This window comes from Nannobrachium achirus (assembly GCF_963921795.1).
Source record: "Nannobrachium achirus genome assembly, chromosome: 24".
In the NCBI taxonomy this organism is placed as follows: Eukaryota; Metazoa; Chordata; class Actinopteri; order Myctophiformes; family Myctophidae; genus Nannobrachium; species Nannobrachium achirus.
The window spans coordinates 23,478,796-23,501,767 of NC_137831.1; the positions used below are offsets into that span (position 1 = coordinate 23,478,796).

The window sequence follows — 22,972 nt, forward strand, 5'->3', positions numbered from 1 at the left end:
TATGACATTTTACATGACGATTAATTGTCACTCAAATAATTGCGATTAACGATTTAATTGAGTTTTTGTCGTTGACAATTACATTTCTATTTAGCTTTTAGGCTTTGAAGTTGCACATGGCAGATATGACACATAACCTAAATATACAGAAATGACTGACATATTTGACAACTTTATACTTGAAAAATAACATTGATAGTGGAAATAGCCAATCTACAAGCGATGCGACGTGTTGTGAGCTTGTAGATCTGCTATTTCCACTATTTTCTGAAAATCATGGAAACCATTATGACGATCATGACAAAATAATTGCGTAAAATCATTGTGATTAGATGATTATATCATAATTGTGACAGGCCTACACGGAACCTCAAATGACGCCCACAGAGAGAGAACATGGATTTATTCACTTTACGACAACTATCGCAGTGTCAATCAGTGAATAACTACAGTATGCCAACGCCAAGTGGCGTTGAGACATGTCAAGCTATCAAACCATCCAATCAGGGACAGGGAGGGAGGGAGGGAGCCAATTAGCTGGCACACATAGACATCAAAGGGGGCTTGAGCCCCTGCCCTTTTACGCGTCTGTAAAAAGTGCCCTCTCCAGACCATGAATGCAGCTTTTACTATGGTAAAATAAATGTAAATGTCCTCTTTCCATGCCATAACCGAAGGCAGCATTCAAGAGAATTGCCTTGTCCAAACTCTCCTGAACTTGAATGCAGCATCTTATGTTGAAAGAATTGCCCTCTCTGTGTAGAAATCCATGCCATTGCGCCTCATCTCCAGAATTGACTTGATTATGCTTAGTTCAGTGTGGTGTCACGCACTGAAAATAGCCGACCTCCTAGCTCACAACGCGTCACGTTTGAACTTGGAGGTCTGCTATTTTCGATATTTCCACCAAAAGGCCCTTTTAGAAATTTGAGCCCTGCACGTCCCTGACAATTAGCCTTACCTGGGCTGACTTAGTCCCAGGCCCAGGACTACTGAGCTCGCGTGGCGAGTTAGATTTGGAGTCTTCCTCTACGGCGGTGGTGGTGCCGATGACCGCTTCTACGGCGGTGGTGGTGCCGATGACCGCTTCCTTTGAGTCTTCGGAGGGCACGACCGCTTCCTTTGAGTCTTCGAAGGGCTCGCACAGCACAAACACCTCCAGCACCTCTTCCACCTCCACGGGCTCCATCGTCGCCGTTGGCGACTGCATGCCACCCCCCCCACCACCACCACCACCAGCCCCCTCCAAAGAAAATTGGACCTGGACGACGTCGCTATAAATCCACGCCAAACTTGCTGGCAGCGCCACGCACAAACAACAACAGCTCCATAATCAGGATGTGTTCGCCGCTCAGCATCCCTTGATCATCTCGAGTGTGTGTGTGTGAGTGTGTGTGTGAGTGTGTGTGTGACCTCTGCCTCGGCTGATCTGCAGCCCAGCCCCTCGCTTTATTCCCGTCCTTATATAGAAATATCTCCCATCATGCCTGAGGAGGTATTGTATGGGACTCACTCGCCGCTTTTAATGCGGAGTGGCTTTGTGAAGAAAAGACGGGGAGAGAGAGAGAGAGAGAGAGAGAGAGAGAGAGGAAGAGAGAGGGCGAGAGAGAGAGTGAAAGAGCAATGCAGAGTTAACGTGAGATGTCCTGACAGCAGGGGGGGGGGGGGGGCACTTGGACGGCAAAATAAGGAGGGAGGATTGTCCATTAAACAAACAGCTGCTCTCCATACAGAGAGAGAGAGACAGAGAAAGGCCGAGAGATGGGAGAGAGAGAGGTAGGTAAACAAAATAACACACCAATTAGCTGCACAAGGGACTTACCAGGGACTCTCTATCTCTGTCTTTCTCTCTCTCTCTCTCTCATTTCCTCCACTCTGTTCATTCTTCTCCTCTCCTTGTTCAAACTCTCCTCTCTCTCCACCCTCATATCCGCCTCCTGCCTCTAGGCGACCTCTCTCTCAAGCGCTCCTACTCCCCCCCTCCTCCTCCTCCTCCTCCTCAACTCCACTCTCCATCCATTGCTTCCAGCCCAGTGAGCACTATACGGCGTCACCCTGTAGGCGATGGCGTAGCTCTGTGTGTGTGTGTGCGTGCACGCACATGCACTCGAGATGCCTGTGTGTGCGTCACTAGATGTGTGTCTCCTGTGTACGCAAGCCAAGGTACAGCACACCTGGGTCGTGCAGGACTGACCCGACTGACCAATGCCTTGTGCGAGCCGATGGTTTGACGCAACCCGGGTGCAAGAACATTGCACGTTGCATGTGCCCGGCCGCCGCACACAGCTGACCGCTATACCGCTCGCTGCCGCGACACAACCGCCTTAAAAATGTACTAAACTCGCCCTCAAACACACGGATGAAAATGGAACTGCTGAATCAATGACGGAGCCTCGCCTCAGATGTTTAAACGGCAGATCCAAAGACGACAAGAAACACGACAAAACCTCTACCCAGATATCTGTCCAAAAATGTCAACAAACGTCAAACCCATCCCCCAAAAAACGTTTACCCTTTCTCTCCTTCTTCCTCATCCCTCAGTGTAGCCCACCCACACAGATCAGAGCATGGTGATGACACAAGGGAGAGAACAAACACAGGTACACACATAACACACACACACATCCAAAACACCACATGGGGCTCGGGACAGAAATGAGACAAACTCCTGGCTCAACTTGTGGGTGGGTGGGTGGGTGGGAGTGGGGGCAAGAGAGTCGTGAAGACCACTCACCATGGGACAGGGATCCCAAGCGTGAATGCAAGAGCTCCGCTCCGTCCAAGTGCCCGACATGGTGGGGTCCGCGCCTCCCAGGTGGAGAGGAGGAGGAGGAGAGGTGTTACCTGCGCTGTGGTCTGCCTAGGAATGGCACAGTTAATACCGTTGTTGTTACCCATGAAACACACAGCAGCCGCACAACAAACACGACCAACCCACCCACCCACCCACCCCGTTCCGTATGCCACCCCCACCCTCCGAACGTTGTAAAACAGCTGAGATGGCAGAGCAGCTGAGTTTAATTAGAGGGAGCTCTGAGCTGCCGGTGAGTGGAAGGTAAATCAGTATGGAGAGTGGGGAGGGGGTTGAGGTGGGCACACAAGTGTGAGCGGAGAGAGGCTGGGGGGGGGGGGGGGGGTTAGACCGGACAAGCGATAGAGAGAGAGATGCATGCGTCTGCGTTTTCTGGCATATTGCAGCTTGTAACATGATTTTAATGCTTTTAATTGTAATGGTTTATAGATTAGTGATGTCCATGTACCATTAAGGGCTAAAAGGATGCAGGTCTTCATTAACCCTCTCAGTCTCAGAAATAATAGATACCCATTTCCTCCAGCGAGAGAAACTCAGTATTTTCTGCCCAACTCAGCTGATTCGCTGCCCACAAGGAGCGTGTGAGCAATTAGGGTTAAGAGTCTTGCTCAGGGACACACATCGACGCTGCTACCCTGGGCTGGAATCGAACCCGAGACAACCAGGGGCTCTGGTTCCCCAGGCGGGCTCCCTAACCATTCAGCTATGCCGCCCCAAAAGTAGGGGGCTGGGCGATATTGTAAAAAAATCTATATCGTGATTATTTCAAATCCGGTTTGCGATTAATGAACGATTATAAAAAAGGACAAAATATCAGATCGTACAAGCTATTTTCAATATTTTGGCACGCCACAACATATAATGCAGATACAGACTGATTTTGTATATTATAATAAATGCTTTACAAATTTGTGCATGTCAATTTGTTGATATAATAAGACCTGTTCCTCAATTATTCCATCATTATTAAGTCGGTTGTTGGTTCTAAATGTCAGTCTCGATATATTTTCAGTTAACTGCACAGCCCTACTCAGCAGCCATGTGCGACACCACACAGACCCAACGCAATCCACACACACACACACACACACACACACACACACACACACACACACACACACACACACACACACACACACACACACACACACACACACACACACACACACACACACACACACACACACACACACACACACACACACACACACACACACACACACACACAACGATGTGTTCCGGTGGAACAACCAGTGAACTATAAATGAAACCACTTTGTGTTTCAAACAGAACTCTGTGTGTCGGGCACCAATTACCAAAACAAATGCTCGTGGTTTAAATAACGGATCACCTTTCCCTCCTATGTAGCACCTCTTTCAATAGTGTCCGGCTCCCGCTAATTCCTCCACTACAAAGCCGGGGCCAGCTACATTTTAGCCTATAAGCCACGCTCGCTCACCTCCGGCTAATACCCTCGTCCCGTATCCAGTTACATAAAGCTAAAAAGACACACCGGACCCCAGTCCATCCGTCTATACCAGGCTCATACAGTAAGAGCCTTAAGCCTCACAACCGAGCTCCATTGTCCTTCATGACAACCAGTGCAGTGTTGCGGTTTCGCGAGAGAAACAAGCAGCCGGGTCTATGAAAAGTTGAAAACGTAGTCTCGCCTAGCCAGACGACTATTCCACAATCTCCGAATGCTGTATAGAGTCTGGAACAACACCTCCCAAAATCCCAGACCGGAAGCTCGTTAATCAGCTAAAAATGTCAAAAACATAAAGCGTATTCCCTGGCAAAACATATTAATTTAGGCACTCCTTGATGTTTCAGAATGACTGGTTTAAACAACATTAGGAAGGATGCCCAAACAAGCAACTACACTTTAGAAACAAGACCCCCAAAAAACGCCACCTGCAACTACGAGAGTTTACAAGCAACTTCACAGAAAAAACAAGCCCAAAGTCACTTTTAATAAGCGGACATAACAACACTGAACCCAGCCAGAAAAACAGGACACGGCTGGGGGAGGTGGGGAGCGGCAGCCCTCAGTCAGGTATTGCTGTCATTACTCCTCAGTTTGGAGGGTGTGCGTCTGAGAGAGAGAGTGCAGAGCTAATGCATTACAGCAACAGTGGTTCCCAAACCTTTTAGTTCGAGACACAAAAAGAGAAACTCTGCATCTCCCCGGGCCCCCGGCCGACGTACAAAAATAAATGCATCATGAATTAATCACTTATGCCTTGTTTCAGAAACTGCGTAAATGACCGATCTACAACCTCGAAACAGGTTCCATTGCGACGAGTTGTGAGCTTGTAGATTTTTGAAAAGTTCAGAAATCCTTTTATTTTTTTTTCTCTACATTTTTATCCCATGATTTTGCAACCCACTTTTCACCCGGTGTAAATTATCTAATGTAATCCTGTGCTCTACACTCCCTCTGCCAACCTGGGGAGACAGTGGACTGACCCTCATGCTTCCTTCTATGCATGAGGAGTTCAAGTTGCTTCTTTTCACCTGACAGGAGGGAGTTTCCCCAGTTGGACGCAACGTGTGGAGGGAACCCGTTATTCCAACCAGTTATTTTCCCCTCCATCAGGTACCCCGGTTGGCCAGGGGGAGGCAGTATAGATACCAGGATTACTGCATGTTTTTTGTGAGGGTATCTACCCTAGGCGACATGGGGAGAACATGCAAACTCCACACAGAAAGGCACCTAGGGTGTGGGCACTGATGATGCAGAGGAGAGAACACCCCCAGCGCCCACAGGTGGGAATCGAACCCAGGACCTTCTAGTTGTGAGGCGACAGCATTACCGACTGCCCCTCTGAAATCCTTTTCTTATATTAGAATTGGCTTAAGAGAGGACCAGAAATGTAAAAAAAAAATTGTATATTTAACACCTTCTAAGCCTGGTCGTACTCCCTCGGACTTCCTACTGGGTCCCATCAGCCACATGTCTATTCCCGGACTTTTGATATAAATGATAATAATAAAAAAAAAAAAACATCGGCCATTCTTCTCTGTCTCTTTTTGGAGCTATCTGAAACGGTTAATATGCTCTCACAGTCATTTTCTGGTGCTGGGTGTGATACTCGTAATATCCAGCAGGCCACGCCGTTGACTCACATTCTGGATGGATGGCTGGCCAGGAGTGGCCTCATACTCTCCCCAGTGTTGAAACTCGACAAGAAGGACACACAAGATGGCTACTCTTTGTCTCTGTTCGTGGATCGCGGTTTCAATCACGTTCGGGCGCCGCTTCTCTATCGCTCCTTTCCCTGCTTCGCCGCACGTAAACGAATGGAATTGATCTCCCCTCCGCCTCGCCAAAGTAAGATCGCCGACCTCTGCAGGATGAATATGTACGCTGTATCGAGCACTCCATTACGTGTTGTTATCATGTGGGCTTTGTTTTTTTAAAACATGTTTGTAAATAAATGGCTTATTTCTTCGGCGCTACCTCTGTTCAGAGGGTTCTGCCGCGGCTTGCAACGTGTTAATTGCGATCCATAAATAGTTAGGGTTAGATGACCCAGAAATGGGTTGGGGCCCATTGGCTGGGAATGGCTGCATTAGCATAATACAGCCTGCAGCTCTGGCCTGCGTCCCTGAGCAGCAGCAGTCTGTTGGGTGAGCGTCAAGTGTTGTTCAAACACATCGAGCAATTAAACTGGAAATGTACACCGAGGCCCACGCAAGGGAGCGTCCATGAGCGCAGAGGTTAGAAACCAACCAAGACGTTTGTGGAGTAGTTACAGGTGGTAGTAGTGCCTTTAGGCTGCCATGGGTGATATTATTATTATTATTAATGGCAAAAAGTCTGAATGGAAGAGTAGGGAGACCACCTCCAACCACTGCAAATGAACAAGCTGTGTTGTATTACTGTAACATACTCTAGCAAACAGATGAAATAGTTATAATCTATTAACATGCTCTACTATACAGATTGGTTAAAATAACCAATACTCGCAAGCTCGCAGCCCTATGCTTCTCTAAAGGTATGTGTCTGTGACTCATTTCCAAAGTAATTCACAGGCCAACATCATCACAGAGGTGACTCCTCTGCCCTCGCCGAGTTGCGGAGGCTTCCCAGCTTGCGGTGGAGTGCTGTGCTGTCAGGCAGGGCTCTGACGAAGTCCCACTAGTGGGGTAATCAACACAGCTCTGCACACTGAGACTGACACTCACACAAAGACAGAGGCTCAGCATTGAAATGAGCCTCGCTTTCTCTCTCTCTCAGGGACGTGCAGAGAATGTTAGAGAGGCAGGGGCTGACATTTCTAAAGGGGCCTTTTGATGAAAATATCGAAAATAGCAGGTCAGCAATTTTCGGTACTTTATACCACACTGAACTAAGCATAATAAAGGGAATAGGCCTACTGGAGATGAGGCGTATGGCATTGATTTCTACACAGAGAGGGCAATTCTTTCAACAGAAGATGCTGCATTCAAGTTCAGGAGAGTTTGGACAAGGCAATTCTCTTGAATGCTGGAAAGGAGGCATGTGCATTTCTTTCACCACAGTAAAAACTGCATTCATGGTCTGGAGAGGGAACTTTTTACAGATGGATACGAGGGCAAGCCACCTCTGATGTCTATGTGTGCACGTGCCTGCTCTCTCTCTCTCCCCCTTTCTCTCTCTGGGATCGGTGGCCCTGATTGCTCCAACTAAAGCCAACACTCCACACCCTGTCAGAGGCACTCCTACAGCCCACAGCATGAATGAGACATGCGGAGCCAGGCTACTGAGGACATCTCTGACTGTTCTTCTGGCTAATCCTGTCATGTGTTTAAAATTAGACCCATCCTCTCTACACCATAAAACACTGACAAAGAGTAGGTCGCGCTGGCTGTTTGCCTGCAGCAGCAGCATGAACTGTGCGTCAATTGTGCCAGTTATCTGCCCCTTTTGAGGTCAGATTCACAAAATGATATGATTGCCGGTGATATAACACACTCGTAAAGTTTGGTTAGCCGAGTGGAGTTTGCCCTAGTTTTTCGCGTCTGATTGCAATTATACATGTGGCAAAGTATAGCCTAAAGGGTGGCTTTGCACCGCACTATTTATTTGCTGATGTGATCTTTGACTATCACCGCAGAGTTTATGGAGCTGGTGCCGGGGCTTAGCAAAAGCCTGAAAAGTAGCGAGTAGTCAAGTACACCGTGAAATCCTCAATGTTAATTTAACTCTGAGTGTAAAAATGGACCTACAGTAACACTCTCACAGTGAAATTTAAATTTTACTGTGAAGGTCAGGGCCGGGGATGTTGCTGTGATGTGTCTTTGTGTTTGCATTTGTTCATTGTCCGTTTTAGTATTTTGCTAGACGGTAGTGTAATAGACAGTTTTTCAAACTGCAGTACGGGTTTCCGTGGGATTAACAACTTCACAGACACAGCCAAACAAGGAGTAGATTAATTTCACTATCGAATGCACTTAACCATTATAATACAAATAATTTATGACAGTATAAGTGAATATCCTAACAATTTCTTCCAATATTTATCATGTACTGTACAATAATGACATTTTAAGCCATTTTATTTCATGATAAACATCTTCCCATATCAGAGTACCAGTGGATAGAAGCATTTCAAATGGGAGTCCACAATCCACTTCCTAATGCAAGTCAATTTGGGGGTATAAGTGGGATTTCAATCGTTGGAAGACTGCAGCCTATGGTGTGTGTGCAGTGTTTCAGAAAATGGTTTACTAGTATCCCAAGGGGTACTTCTATTCAGTATAGTACAGTACAGCAGTGTATAAGCCATGTTTTCATTCATGACCAAGGCAGTGGGTCTGCCTGTTGCAATCCCCTTGTCTTCCTCTCATTCATTTCCTGACAGCTTTAAGAGGTAAGATCTCCATGCAATAAAGCACACTTCATCCTTCAGTACCTGCAAGCTAAACTGCCTGCATTCCATATCCCAGCTGTCGTGTAGAAACCTTGTATCTCTATAAGGCATCTGCGTCCGTTTTCTCCAATTCAACATGTAAGAGAACCACGCAGAAATAGCGAAAATAACCTAATCTACAAGCTCACAGAATGCAAGCTCCCAATGCGATGCGTTGTGAGCTTGTAGATCTGCTGTTTTTGACAGCAATTAAGATAGCCTGGCGGGGCCTGACGTCATACTGCGTCTGCGTTCACTCACTTAGGGGAAGGAATGAGTGAGTGAACGCAGTATGACGTCAGGCCCCGCCAGGCTACAATTAAGTGTCATTGAAGAGTGGTTAAGTCTGTCTATGGGTAATATAGAACCAATGAAAAGTATTAACAAGAGCTTGAGATATATAATAACTACATTGGATCCATTAGAACACAGTTTATTTTTTTTCCATTTCCTGAAAACGAACAGTTTTGGACATACAAGGTTTCCAACCGTCAGGGAAAATATCACACGGCAATCGACCAATTACACACCCTAATGCCCTGCAAAGCCTCTGTCTGAAGTCGATACACTGCAAGTGTCAGTCAGGATTCCACTCAAGGCTTCCAGCAAAGCCTGACATCGTGGATAATGGTTTTCATAAGACTTTCACGTCAATTATTTTCATTTAATTAAGATGATTGCCTGGTTGTTCTTTATGAATTCACAATTTAATCAATAAACAAGGAAGGATTTTTTCACACCTGAAGAACCTTAGTGGCAGGTGATTAGGGAAAGATTTTGATTCTTGCCAACAAAGATATGCGAGTGAAACATTGGAATTAGCGATGCTTGGTTGAGAGGTTAAATGATTCTGGTCTTTGATACATTTGATATGTATATATTTTTACAAGCAGGTTGTCATTTTTACCATTTAACCATTTAACATTTTATGCAGCGTGAAATGGTAAGGGTTCAAGTGTCTTTCTTATCTGTGAATACCTGGCTGTTGATAGTCATTAATGTTTGAAGGGATCGAGCCTGTGGCGTTTCGTTTACAGGGCATTCTCTAGTCGGAACACCCCATGAACACTTGACAAGCAAACGTGTAGCAAGCAAACGTGTAAATGGCACAATCCTCTGCCCTCTTGTGACCTGAAACAGTGGTTTTCAAAGTGGGTTTTGTGGTAGCCGGGGGGGCCATAGCTGGGTAAATGTAATAAATAAATCATTGAGCAATTGTATGCATACAAAATAAAGAATAAAATGACTACTGTGCCAGTTTAACCACTTTCAAACTGCTGTCCCTATTTTGGGAACCTAATCATTGTAAGGAATATTGACACATTTTGAATGAAATAAATCTACAAGCCAATTTTTTGCGTTATTTCGCGATGGGGGGGGGGGGGGGTGGCTGCAGCCAGCAGAGACTATTGTTATTTGGGAGTCCTAAGCATGGAGAAGTTTGGGAACCCCTGACAAGGAAGGATTACATTTCGTCAGTCCAGCTCCACTCCCAATCATAAAAAACAACACCACACACGGTTCACCAAATGATCCGACATACCTAACACCTAGCCTCTAGCGTCTATTTATGGACGATACGGGGAGTGAAAATACACAAGTCTCTTGGCTGTCTCTCTAGCAGAGACGCCCGTGAATCTATTGGCTCAAGCACTTCCTGGTAGCCGGCAGTCAAACGTTAAGCCAACAGAGAAATACCCTAGTCTATCCATTATCATACACTATACACTGCATTCATACACAAACTAAGAACACAAAAATCAGGGCCTACCTTGAATTTGTCTTTCAGCAAATAATCCTTCATATAATGCATGTGTGCAGAGTGTGCAGACGTGCTCTCGGTTTGTACCGTATTGAGAGAATCTATGCAGAGTACAGCACCGTTTTTTGGACTGATCCACTTTGGTGCATGGTAAATTCCTCAGTGTTAATGTAACTCTTGAGAGTGTACGTATGTAACCAAATGGACCCTTACAGGAGGTGGGTACATGTGTACACTCAGAGTTACGAATGGATGAATTAACACTGATTTAACAGTGTAGGGGCTTTTTCTGCCCCCTCATATACAGTAGATATATCTCTGAATGCCCCCAACCGCATTTAATTTTGGTTTTATCCGATGAGAAAGGATGAAACAATGTCGTGATGTGCATTCACATTCTTCCATCGATCTCTGAGTCCGTGTACAGTAATTGCCCGCCCTGCCCTTGCCAAGAAGTTGACAGGCCCTGCTGGCATGCGCCATGAATCCCCAGATGGCCCTGCCAAGGGCCTGTGTAAATACGCACTGATTATTATCATTTGGCCTTAGTTTGACTCGTGATTAATCTGCGTTTAATCCCCGTCTCCAAGGGGAAGTGGCTTCTTAAAAGACGTCCCGTGGCGTAGCAGTGACTGTGGGGGAGACACAAGACCAAGGCCAGTGCAGGAGGTAGTGCGTAACACTGGAGTTTAGCGTGTGGTATAGTGAAGGGGAGATGGTTGTACTACTGACAGGGAGTGTGTGTGTTGTGTTTATGCAATGGCTTACGAAGGTGACTGACTCTCAGTGGTGGACGAAGTACTCAACCCCCAGTAGTCAAATATTACTCAACTTTACACAAGTGAAAGTTGCTCTGTCAAATGTGTACATGAGTTACAGTACTGGAGTACTTTATTCTTTTTTTTTATGATTACAAATGACAAAGTACATTTTCTTTTTAAGATAAATGCCTTGCTATTGTATATAGAATTTATGCGCAAAGGAATACAACTAAAAATACTGAGAATAAAGAAGGGTTAATTAAGTGGTTAATTCATAATGTATATTTAAAAGTTGGGTCCCAGGGGTCCCTTACTGGACCTACTGTAGTCAAACGTACAGTAATCAAAAGTCAAAAGTACAATATTTATCTTCAAAATGTAGTGAGGTGAAAGTCCTAGGTGTCCCCCAAAAAAGTACAGATACTTAAAATGTTTCACTAGGTAAATGTACGTCATTACTGTCTAGCAGTGGTTGTGGGTAGCTCTGGGGTTAGTGCTAGTGAAGGCAGTGGTGAGATGACTTTAGTGACAGGTTGGGTGTTGTGTTTACAATGGCTCATGAGGGTGAGAGATTGTAGGGTAGCTTGTTTTTCCAGGAGGCCATTATAGCGTTGCTGTCGGGCAGAAACCCCTTATCTCCATATTTGTGCCTTTTGGGTGATTTCTTTCCCCATAAATTAATGCCCTACTTGATGCATTTTGAGCTTGTCGATCTGCTACTTTCGCTGTTTTTGAATTTGATACTGAAATACTGAAAAGTAAACATTTTGGACATATGAGGTTTCCACCCGACAGAGACGATATGGTCGGTGGTTGTATGAGGCACTGTGTAATCGCACATCATCTACGCAGTGCGATTGTGTAGTTCTATAATTGGAGGTTATGTACAAGAGGCTTTGTAACTGTTACCGTAACCATGTGTTTTCAGTAATTGCAAATTATCAACGTGAGAGAGCCGCGTGAGTGCTTCTGTAATTGCATCATATGTTGACAGTGTTTGGAGTAATACTTTACTTTTAAGTAACGCATTACCCACGCAAAACTACAAAATAAAGTTCAACTTGTGGCGGGCGTGCAGATTTAAGGCACCGCAATAACCCCAGCAACAATTGGTGCCTGACCATGCTGAGACAGAAAGGGTACGAAGGCCGAAGGGAGTCAGAGGGGAATGGAAGGGAGGGGAGGAGAGAGGGAGGAGGTACAGAGAGAGCTTATTTCAGCAATACTCACCCGCAAAAGGCATATTGTGACTTCTGTGACCAAATGTCAAACGGTGACTTAAAGGGGGCCACGGGAGCTAGGCCCGGCGAGCGAGCCACCAGGCTAGCGCACCGCTGTGCCGAGCGCTGCGAATTCCGATTGAGCCGACTCAGCGCCGTTCGAGTTATGTCCGATAGGGACGGAATCGTAACTCATATTCCCCAAAAGTCAACATTCGCTTGGTCATATTTGTCCCAAGATGTCACATGCCTTTTGGGGGTGAGACAGCGTTGAGTTCACCTAAGCAAACCTGGCCAATTGCTGAACAAAATGGACTCTAGTCTCTTACGGGTCCATTTGGTTCCACGGGTACACTCTCAAGAGTTAAATGAACTCTGATACACCACTGAGGATTTTACAGTGTTAGATTTTGGTCCCGGAGGAGGACCAAAGGGGGACCAAAATCAAATGCAAATGCATTTTATGCATTTGTTATGGATAACATACATACAGTAACAAACTGTGGGGCTGGGATCCTTTAAAAAAAACGCTGTCCTACCTGCACCTCGTCCCCCCGTACAGACGAGTCTCCCAGCAGTGGCTCGGCGGGCGGTGCGTTGATGGTGACGGACTTCTCCGAGCGGCTGTCCTTGTTGCTGCGGGACTTGTGGCGGTCCCTGTCGCGGCTCCGCTCCCTGAAAAGACAACCCGTGGAGAAGATGAGGTGGTGAGCTGCGCCACCGCCGCGCTGTTGCCACGACAACCTGCCGCCTCCGGCACACATGCCCGGAAGGGAGGGGAGCGACTTGTCGCTGTGGATCATATCTATGAGACGACAATGTTTTTTTTTTTTAAGACAATTAAGACAACGCTTTCTTCTCTCCTGCTTCTCTGTCTAGGTTTCTGTCTTGATCTGGTTTATTTCTTCCTCTCCGACGTCGTCGGAGAATTACACTGCGTAATCCGTGACGACCTTAATACCACTTGGCCTTTAACTTTTTTTCTGCATTTTATTTCATTTCCCTCGTTTACTGGGCGAATGCAAGGGCTTATTGGATGACACATACAGGAAGCGACATGTGGACGTAGAGAAGAGAAGAGAAGAGAAGAGAAGAGAAGAGAAGAGAGTCAGGGATAGAATGGCATTTAAAGCCAGATAAGACAGGGTCCATTCCTCCGCTCGCTGTGGCAGTAAAGGTGGAGAAATAAACCCGCTTTGTATTTCATGCTTCATCTAAGCTCTAATGACCAGGCAGGGGTCAGGCCCCAGCGACCTCTCAACCCATTCCAATCCTCCCCCCTCCCTCCCTCCCTCAGTACCCTCCCTCGCTCGCTGCATCCAAATGCCTCCCATCTAGGGATGGGACGATAAGCGATATTATCGTTTATCGTGATAAAAAAACACTCATGATAATCATATTGTGGAGATAGTTTCGTGAAGGAAAATTAGGTGAATCATGGTCATAGCGGCCACGATAAACGGGAGCAAGAAGTGGAAAGCAAAGAAGCGAGTTAGATTTAATTTATCGTGAAATCGTCCTCCGTCATGCACTGGGATCAATTCACCTTTTACTTGCCGAGCTGCATATCCAGTACCACTTAAACCCTCGATAATTGGTAAAAGGTACTTATAAATAATACTTGTCTTTTTTCACTCTATCAAATGTCTTTGTCAAAAAAATTCCAATCTACAAGCTCACAACGCGTTGCCACGTGGCGCGTTGTGAGCTTGTAGATCTGCTATTTTTGGAAAATGGGGCGGATGGTGGGAATATTTTGATTATCGCGATAATATCGTAAATCGCGATTTCTTTGGTCAAAATAATCGTGATATGACATTTTCAAATCGTCCCATCCCTACTCCCATCCCAGCAACAGCATATGAACTCCATTAGCCCTGCTATCCCCACTACCCTTACGCCCCCCTGCTCGTGAAATTCTCACTCACTCTCATTTTCAGTCTCCATTTGCTCCACCCACTCTCACCCGTACAACCACGCAATACAGCTTCACAAAGAGGTCTAGAAATAGCAAAACATCTGCAAAACAACTGGTTGAATGGGTTTCTACGCTGCTTGTTGAAGCACACTGAGGTCTTGTCCAGCGCAATGCAAAATACCTTTAAACTGGGATATACTACTGTACATACACTGTTAGATGGTAGCCTGCAGGGGTGTCACAAGGGGGGGGGGGGGGGGGGGGGACTGAGTTACTAGGGCCCAAGGTGGAGGAGCCTTAATTATTTAGCTATTAAAAAATAGCAGATATACAAGCTCAAAGCGCGGCACCAAGTGCCACGCTGCAAGCTTGTAGATCCGCAATTTTTGAAAAGTTGTGAAAATGTGTGCAAATCTTTGAATACATGTATTTTTTAAGTGAAAATTTGTAACTCAAATTTTGCTTCTGGGGGTCCCTGGAACGAAACATTTTGAGATGGGAGTCCGTGGCCAAATACATATCATTTTGGGGGTCCTTCACATGAAAGTTTGAGCACCACTGATATAGAAACATAGGTTTTTCAAGACTTTTTCAAATACTTTTTCACAATTTTTCAAAAATAGCAGATCTACAAGCTTGCACGCGGCACTCGGTGCCATGCTGTGAGCTTGCATATCTGCTATTTTTCAATAGTTAAAGCACAAAATAATGCGTTCCCCGTCTAAATGGGTTAAACCCCCTCCCCCTATGAAGAACATTCATGGGGGGCCCGCAGTGAATCCTTGTACCCAGGGCCCAGAATTTGGTGCGACACCCCTGGTAACCTGTCTGAGAGCTGGTAGACAAATAATAGGGATTACTGTCGATGCAAGGAGGATTGTTCCTTACTGAAAGTGTTTTGATATTACTTTTATGGAATTTCTGTTTTATTATACTCCTAAGCCAGATTGAAAGCCATAGCATCATGATAAAGTCGGTAATTGCCTGTGCGTGTGAGTGAGTGTGTGTTAGCATGCATGCTAACAGGCAGGCGGGATACCTGTGTTTTCCTTTCTCTTTTATTTTAGCTTTATGTAATCCGGTGAAGCAGACTGTGCACATGCTTTATTTGTCCCACAGTGCATTGCTTCATGCTTCACACACACCTCTATGCATTGCACAGACACACCTGGGAGCAGCACAGCACAAACACAAATCTAACACTGTTGTTGGCCGCTCAGGCGCTACACTGGTGCACTGGTGCAGGCATGAGCTAGTGCATGCGTAGGTGCGCGTGTGTGTGTGTGTGGGGGGGGGGGGGGGGGGGGGGGGCACTGTGATGACAGTAGCTGATTGGAGGCTTTTTGAAATTCGACATACTTTCTGAAATAAAACTCCATAAAAGAAGAGATTCTTAACCTGAGTGGAATTCTCACTTGGTCTACCACATGAACCCGACCGTCCCTTAATATTCTGGGCATGTCATAAGCGCCGAACATTCTGTGAAAATAGCTCGGATATTTTCACAGAAGCGCTTCTTCGTGTAGAGTGAAAAAAGGAGTGGGCCAGGGACAGACCCCTGGAGGACCCTGGTCCACGAAGTAGGTAGGGTTTACCAGAGAGGACAGCAGGACGTTGTTCCAAGCAGTCACGTTCTCTCTGTACAGAAATGCTGAGAAAGAAAAGGGAAGATATTTTCTTTCTGTAAGCGTGTCATTTAATGCTAATCGCCTCTTCTGAGGGAGAGACAGTAGAATAGGAGTGGAACCAATGTGATTTCTACGACGCAGCAGGGGGATTTTATTGTTTCCCAGTAGGCTTCATTAGGATAGCGGTTCTCAACCTGTGGGTCGGGACCCCCAGGGGGGTCCCCAAATTGTTTTGGGGGATCCCCAGATGATTAACTTAATGTGCAACAGTAAACAAACCAACATAAAGTTTAAGTGTATAGAGAGTATATGCACATTTCTAAAGTGACAATCGATTAGTCTTACTAACCACATAAGCCCTAACACTGTCATACAAAGTTATCATGCAAAAATGTATAGTCTACAAGCCCACAACGCGTTGCATCGTGACACGATAAATCACCCATTTTCGCTATTTTATAAATCTATACTTTTATTAAAAAAAAATCTTCTTATTGATTAAAATACATAGATTAACTGTTGCACCCCAAGACAGAAATAATACGATCTGAAACCATTTTGCTCCCAATGACGACTCGACTCACGAGCACACCGGCGGTTCCCACCCATCCATGTCCAGGATATCCTGCCCGCGGGGGCCCTAATGAAGGAATAAGACTTTGATTGACAGCCGCAGCAGCCCTGCAGTCCTGCACAGCTCCATTGGATCTAGGTGTTTTGATTAAAGGGAGTTCACCACTGCGTTTCCTCAGTGCTATTTTGGTACTTCCCCTCCAGCCCTGCACGCCAGAGGCGGCTTCCTCCACCCCCCCCCCCCCCCCTGCCAGAAACCCCAACAAAGGCTAGCCACAGTGTCCCAACCGCAACCAGAGAGGAAAGACTGTGAGGTTTTTGTGGTTCAAAGTTGTTGCTTTTCACAGTTTATCTTATACCCCGCTAAGAAACGTGCTGTGATTTTAAGCTTGTGTTGATAGCCAGAGCAGGCAGTCGCTCCTGGAGTGAATAATTGTTAACTGTTAAACGGAGAGTTGGCAGTCAGCTCACCAGCATTTTTCTTTGAGACATACAGTAGCACAGCAGGAAAGACAGGGCGGTGATGGATAGTTTGGAGTTTGGAAACGATTTTATTTGGCATTTAGAGGGAAATGTAGACTACGTTCTCGTCCAGAGTGCCTTACAGCAAGTAGTTCTCAAAGTGGTGTCTGGGGACCCGCAGGGGTCCTTGCGGGTGATTCCAGGTGGTCCCCAGAAGAATGTAGCATCAAAATCAGTTTGACCACTTTAATCCTAATTTACCACTGTAGTAGTAGATCTACAAGCTCACAATGCATTGTGAGCTTGTATATCTTCCATTCTTGAAGAATTTGGACAAATCTTGAAAATATAGAGATATATATATATATAGATATGATTGAAAAAAATGGGGAAAGAGTTGGGGAGTGACACGCATCAAAGGTCCACCAGGCTTGGGAATCAAACCCTAGACTCACTGTCAGGCTGCATCAGAATATATAGAACACCACACGTAGAATTACCGGTATATATATTTTTTATACATATCTTCTCTTAATCTCTTCAGAGCGGGGTCCGCAGCCAAATGCACTGACATACGGTTCAGTGAACGAACAAGTAGTGATACAGTGGGGGATTTTTTTAGATGGGAGGGACTTAATAAATCACTTCCTCAACCTACCTGCCAGCTAGTCTGGCTGATGTGACTCTGGATTGATTCCAGAGTCTGGAAAGCCGTCTTTGATCTTGTTATTACTGAGGAGGCTCTGCCCTCAGACCAGAACCACTTAAACTCGATATACTTAGTTGACCAGGGTCTCCCAGGACGCATATAACCAATCTACAAGTTGTGACACGGTGTGTTAAGCTTGGGCAGATACAAGCTTTTTGAATAACATTCAAAAGAGCCTATCACTGATCTGCAGCTACTCAGACAGGAGGAGTATATAGTCACTGTCGGGCAGAAACCTTGTATCTCCAAGTTTCAAATGTGTAAAACTTTTCGCTAAGTAAAGCACTGCTTCATCATACAAGGCCATCGCACAAAAGTAGTGAAAACAGCCGATCTACAAGCACACAACGCCTCGCTAAGTAAAGCACTGCTTCGTCATACAAGGCCATTGCACAAAAGTAGTGAAAACAGCTGATCTACAAGCACACGCCTCGTAGATCGGCTGTTTTCACTAGTTTAAATCATTTTAAAAGTGATAAATACAAAACAAACGGTTTTGGACATACAAGGTTTCCACCCGACAACGACGATATATAAACTGAATGTTGGATGATTCATAGCAGAACTTGTTGATCTGCTATTTTCGCTGACGTTCACCCCAGAATAGGGACGCTATAGGGTTCACACGGTTAAGGTCAAAGGCTCTTAGGCTATCGACAATTTGACAGGGTAAACGTTAGTTTTTCAGCTATCTCTAGTGGAAGCGTAGTTCATTGACTGGCAGGTGAGAGCCGTCACTGTTTCAAATATACGAAGCAATCCCATACACGGGGTGGTTGAATGAATAATGCACAGTGAAACGGAACCCACCAAGGTCACCGCACCATGAAGTGGCAACAGGAAACTATCTGTCACCTCAGTCACAATAGATCAGGGGTCTTCAACGTTTTCAGGCCAAGCACCCCTTAGTTGAGAGAGAGAGAGATGAAGCAGGGACCCCCACAACCTTTTCAGAGATTCCATTTCCATTGTTTTGACAGCACAATTATCATTGTATTTTGGATTCATGTCAATTTGTGTTTTCAGATATTTAACCACTTGAACCGTCAATAGCGTCTGTACTTGGTTGTGCCCTTTTTTCCCCTCTACACCAAACCTCTTTGCCAAAAATAGCCGATCTACAAGCTCACCACGCCTTGCGCTAAAGTCACTTCCATATAATACTACAACAACTAATAATAATAATCTCTCCATATATTGTACATAATACCGTGGAACCTTTTCAAATGCTTAACACATTCCTTCCAAAGCACAGGGGAGCACTGTGCTGTGTGCAACCAGTATGTGAAAGTGTGGAAGAAAACATACACAGTTATTGCTGTAACGCCTGCTGGAGTCTTGTTATCACAATCACAGACATGGGAGTGATTGACGGCGTTTCATCTCAGATAAATCAGGGAGGGAGGTTGACGCGAGCCTTACAGTAATAAATAAATGATGGCTATCATCTTTCTCCATGACTACAACCACCATCAATGTGCACAACTGCACATGCAGCCTCATTGTAATTGGGAAAGGAGAGCTGCAGGGGAGGTGGGGTTGGGGTCCTCGAGGGGTGTTCCAGGGGGTTCCTAGTTAAATGATTGATAGATTGGAATCAAATGGACCCTTAACAGTTCTGTACCGCAGAGTATACAGCAAATAGAACCAAATACTGCCATATGGGGTCCAATCGATTCCATTTGTATACTCCAAGTTAAAATAACATTTGACAGTGTAGATTGGGGTCCCAGGGATTTATATTGTATCAAATGTGGGTCTGTGGCCCATATGCACATCAAACAGGCGTCCTTTAAATAAATAAAAAAGGTAGAGAATCACTTAACTGAGCAACAATGTTAGAACGCACTGAGCATTGCCACATTGCAAGTGTAGTAGCTAGAAGGTAGTTCGCGGAAAAGGTAAGTGGGATATGTGATATATGGCGTGTGTGTGTGTGTGTGTGTGTGTGTGTGTGTGTGTGTGTGTGTGTGTGTGTGTGTGTGTGTGTGAGCGATATATCTGCCAGTACATGAGGTATTCATTTTGGAACGTGTGCTATAGCCATGAACAAAAGGCTAGTGTGTTTCTGATTCTGTCTGTGAGCCAGGTGGCACGTACTGTGGAGAAAGATGAGCAAGTGGGGAAATCATATAAAATGCTTCAGGTGTGATAGAGACATTTTAAGAAACGGGACGAAAGAAGATATCAATATCAAGATGCAGAAAAAATAAAATGTTAACTGTATTTATAGATAGATAACCCCTGAGTACCCCTGGCAAACGAAAATACCTACAAGCAATCTTTGGTTGCAATACTGCACTAGGAATTAAACTACATTAATCTGCACTCTTGGTGCACTGGTACACTGGTGTGTACAGTATGTTGCATTAATTGTTGTACAATTGTTATGATGCTAATGTGTTGTTTCTTGTTTTACCATGTGTGTATGAGGCCAAAGGAGATTTTCCGGCCCTCGGGTGGACAATAATGTCATATCCTATTTCTATTCAAACCCGCGTTCTCGTCCCGCCACTCCTTGTAAGCCCCTCCTCCATCTTGCATTCACTTCCTGCCACGTTAGCGCGCAGCAACTTTGCTTGTGTCATCCAACAACGGGTGCACGCTGTGTTGTGATGAATGGAATTTGACTTCCAGTGTATGGGAGCAGTGAGCAGGGGTCTCGCACCAAATTCTGGGCCCTGGGTACAAGGATTCACTCACATTTTGTGCTTTAAACTATTGAAAAATAGCAGATATACAAGCTCACTGCGAGCTTGTAGATCTGCTATTTTTTTTAAATAAATGTGTCTTTGAATATTTCAAATCCTTCTAAGGTTTTTTGAAAAAACTATGTTTCTATGTCAGTGTTGCTCAAACTCTTTCATGTGAAGGACCCCCAAAATGATATGTATTTGGCCACAGACCCCCATCTCCAAATATTTAGTTCCAGGGAGCAGAAGCCCCCAGAAGCAAAATGTGAGTTAAAAATGTTCGCTTAAAAAATACACATATTCAAAGATTTACACACATTTTTACACCATTTAAAAAAAAGCAGACCTACAAGCTGTGAGCTTGTATATCTGCTATTTTTCAATAGCTAAAGTATAAAATAATTCCAGGCCCCTCCACCTTGGGCCCCGAGTAACTCAGTCCCACTACCCCCCCCCCCCCCCACCCCTTGTGACGCCCAAGTATGGGAGCAGTGAGGAGGGAACTGTGGTGGTAAAAGTAGGCTACTCACATTCTTTACTTAAATAAAAGTATCAATATTGCAATGTAGAAATACTCTGTTACAAGTAAAAGTCATGAATTAAATGCTCGAGTAAAAGTGCAAAAGCATCAAAATATTCTTAAAGTACCAAAAGTATAAAGTACTCATTATGCTGAATGTCCCATTTCACGTTTTGTAAAATGTATAAAAAATCTTTTGAAAGCAACAGATCTACAAGCTCACAATGCGTCGCACCGCATTGTGAGCTTGTAGATCGGCAATTTTCAAATGGACGAAATGTATGTAGCGCTGACGTGGTTATGTTTTGCAATAATAATCAAAATCTACGTAACTAGTTACTACAGTTTTCAAATAATTGTGGAGTAAAAAGTACAATATTGTGATGTAGTGGAGAATTGGAAATACTCCAGTAAAGTAAAAAATACATAAAAATTGCAAAAAAGTTTTTTGGACCTCCAACAATGTACTAGGCATGATCGCGAAATTGCATGTTTAACCCCCATACCATTACCAACCCCATCTTTCAAACATGGCAGCCATGTTTGTTTACAATTGAAAAAAACATAAGGGCTGCTATCTCCTGAATGCCTGAACGGATTTCCAAGCGTTTTTTTTGTTTGAAAGCTGTGAAAAGCATGATCTGTGCACAAATTCGTGCACCAGCGTGCACACTATTTTTTAACCCTTTGTACCATTTTGGTGGAGAAACGGCAATATAAGAGGTCTCACTTTACATATGGCACCAAGTATAGTACTTGAGTAACTTTCCACCACTGGATGTGATTAATGGAATTTGACTTCCAGCGTAGCTTCCTGAACAGGTAGCGAGGAGGGAATTACGGGGCCACAGATGCCTGACGAGCCGAGGCAGAGCTCTGCCAAGACTCAAGGAAAAGCTTTCTTCCCCATGCAACACTCCTGAAGCTAAGAGCTCCCGCCATCACACTCTCGCCAACTTCCCAAGAGAAGAAAGACGGAAATCGCAGACACATGGGGGGCCACGGGATTTCACACCCCACTCCAAAATGTCTGCGGACCAAGAGCTTTTGCTTTCCGATAGGGATGGGACGATATGAACATTTCACGTCACGATTATCGTGACCAAATTGACGATCGCAATAATCAAAATATCCCCAACATCCATTATCCTGGGGCGGAACATTTGCTAAAAAATAGCAGATTTACAAGTTTAAGTGGTACCAGAGCAGTGGTATCAGACCATGCAGCTCGGCAAATAAAATGCTCTAATGCATATGATGCATTATTAGAGCATGCTGAAATACTAAAATATCTAAAAACACAGATTGAACACAAAAAATAACTTGTGTTTATCGTGTCTCAAACAACAATAAAATAAGATCTGGTTGTCACAGAGGTGAAACTGTCCTTTAATAGCGATTATCGTCCCACCCCTACCACACACCTGTGCGGAACCAAGCCACGGAATCAGAGTCGCCACCTGCGAACCAAAGGAGCCACGGTGAGGTCTGTGGTCCACAGCCAAAGAGCGGAGCGACGCGAGCCAAATGCAAAATGGCCGACCGCACACTCGGCTAAGTCATCTCAAACCCATTAAGAGAACAACGAGAGAGAGAGGGGGAGAAAGAGAGAGAGAGAATTGTTTCTTAATACGATAATGATATAGCTTGTGCCTAATGATGGGTTGAGGCGGGTCATGAGATCACCCTTTCTCTGATGTCAAAGTGTTTAGCATTTCATCCACTTGTGATTGAAAAGCCCTGATATAAAAATATGAATCTCGTTTAGTTGCCACAATCGGAAAGGCTCTTTCAAAATACCCAGTAACCTAATTCCTGGTGGACGCGCTGGCAGACCAGCGTGTCCATTGTGCTGCAAATGAACCGACAGGCCGGATGGGCCAAATCAACTGACAAGCGTGTTCGGTTTGCTGTTGACACAGGTTGAGTTGAAGGGGCCCTGGGAACTGGGTGTGATAAGCATTTCTGTGGCCTGGCCACATGCCAGGATTAGCTCTCAACAGATAACACTGCAGTT

General features: G+C 45.0%; 1 protein-coding gene across 3 annotated transcripts in view; it reads right to left on the reverse strand.

The window, feature by feature from the left end:
- The window catches only part of LOC308280011 (vang-like protein 1), a 107,022-nt gene that overhangs the window by 42,075 nt on the left and 41,975 nt on the right, over positions 1 to 22,972 (reverse strand). For 2 of the 3 annotated variants that reach the window (XM_080720259.1, XM_080720258.1), the window contains exons 3-4: positions 12,992 to 13,127; positions 2,735 to 2,860 (exon numbers count right to left, since the gene is read on the reverse strand). In XM_080720259.1, coding sequence (XP_080576385.1) covers positions 2,735 to 2,860; positions 12,992 to 13,127 — 262 coding nt within the window. The remainder of the gene's footprint in view (positions 1 to 2,734; positions 2,861 to 12,991; positions 13,128 to 22,972) is intronic. The other variant, XM_080720260.1, reaches the window with a different exon arrangement.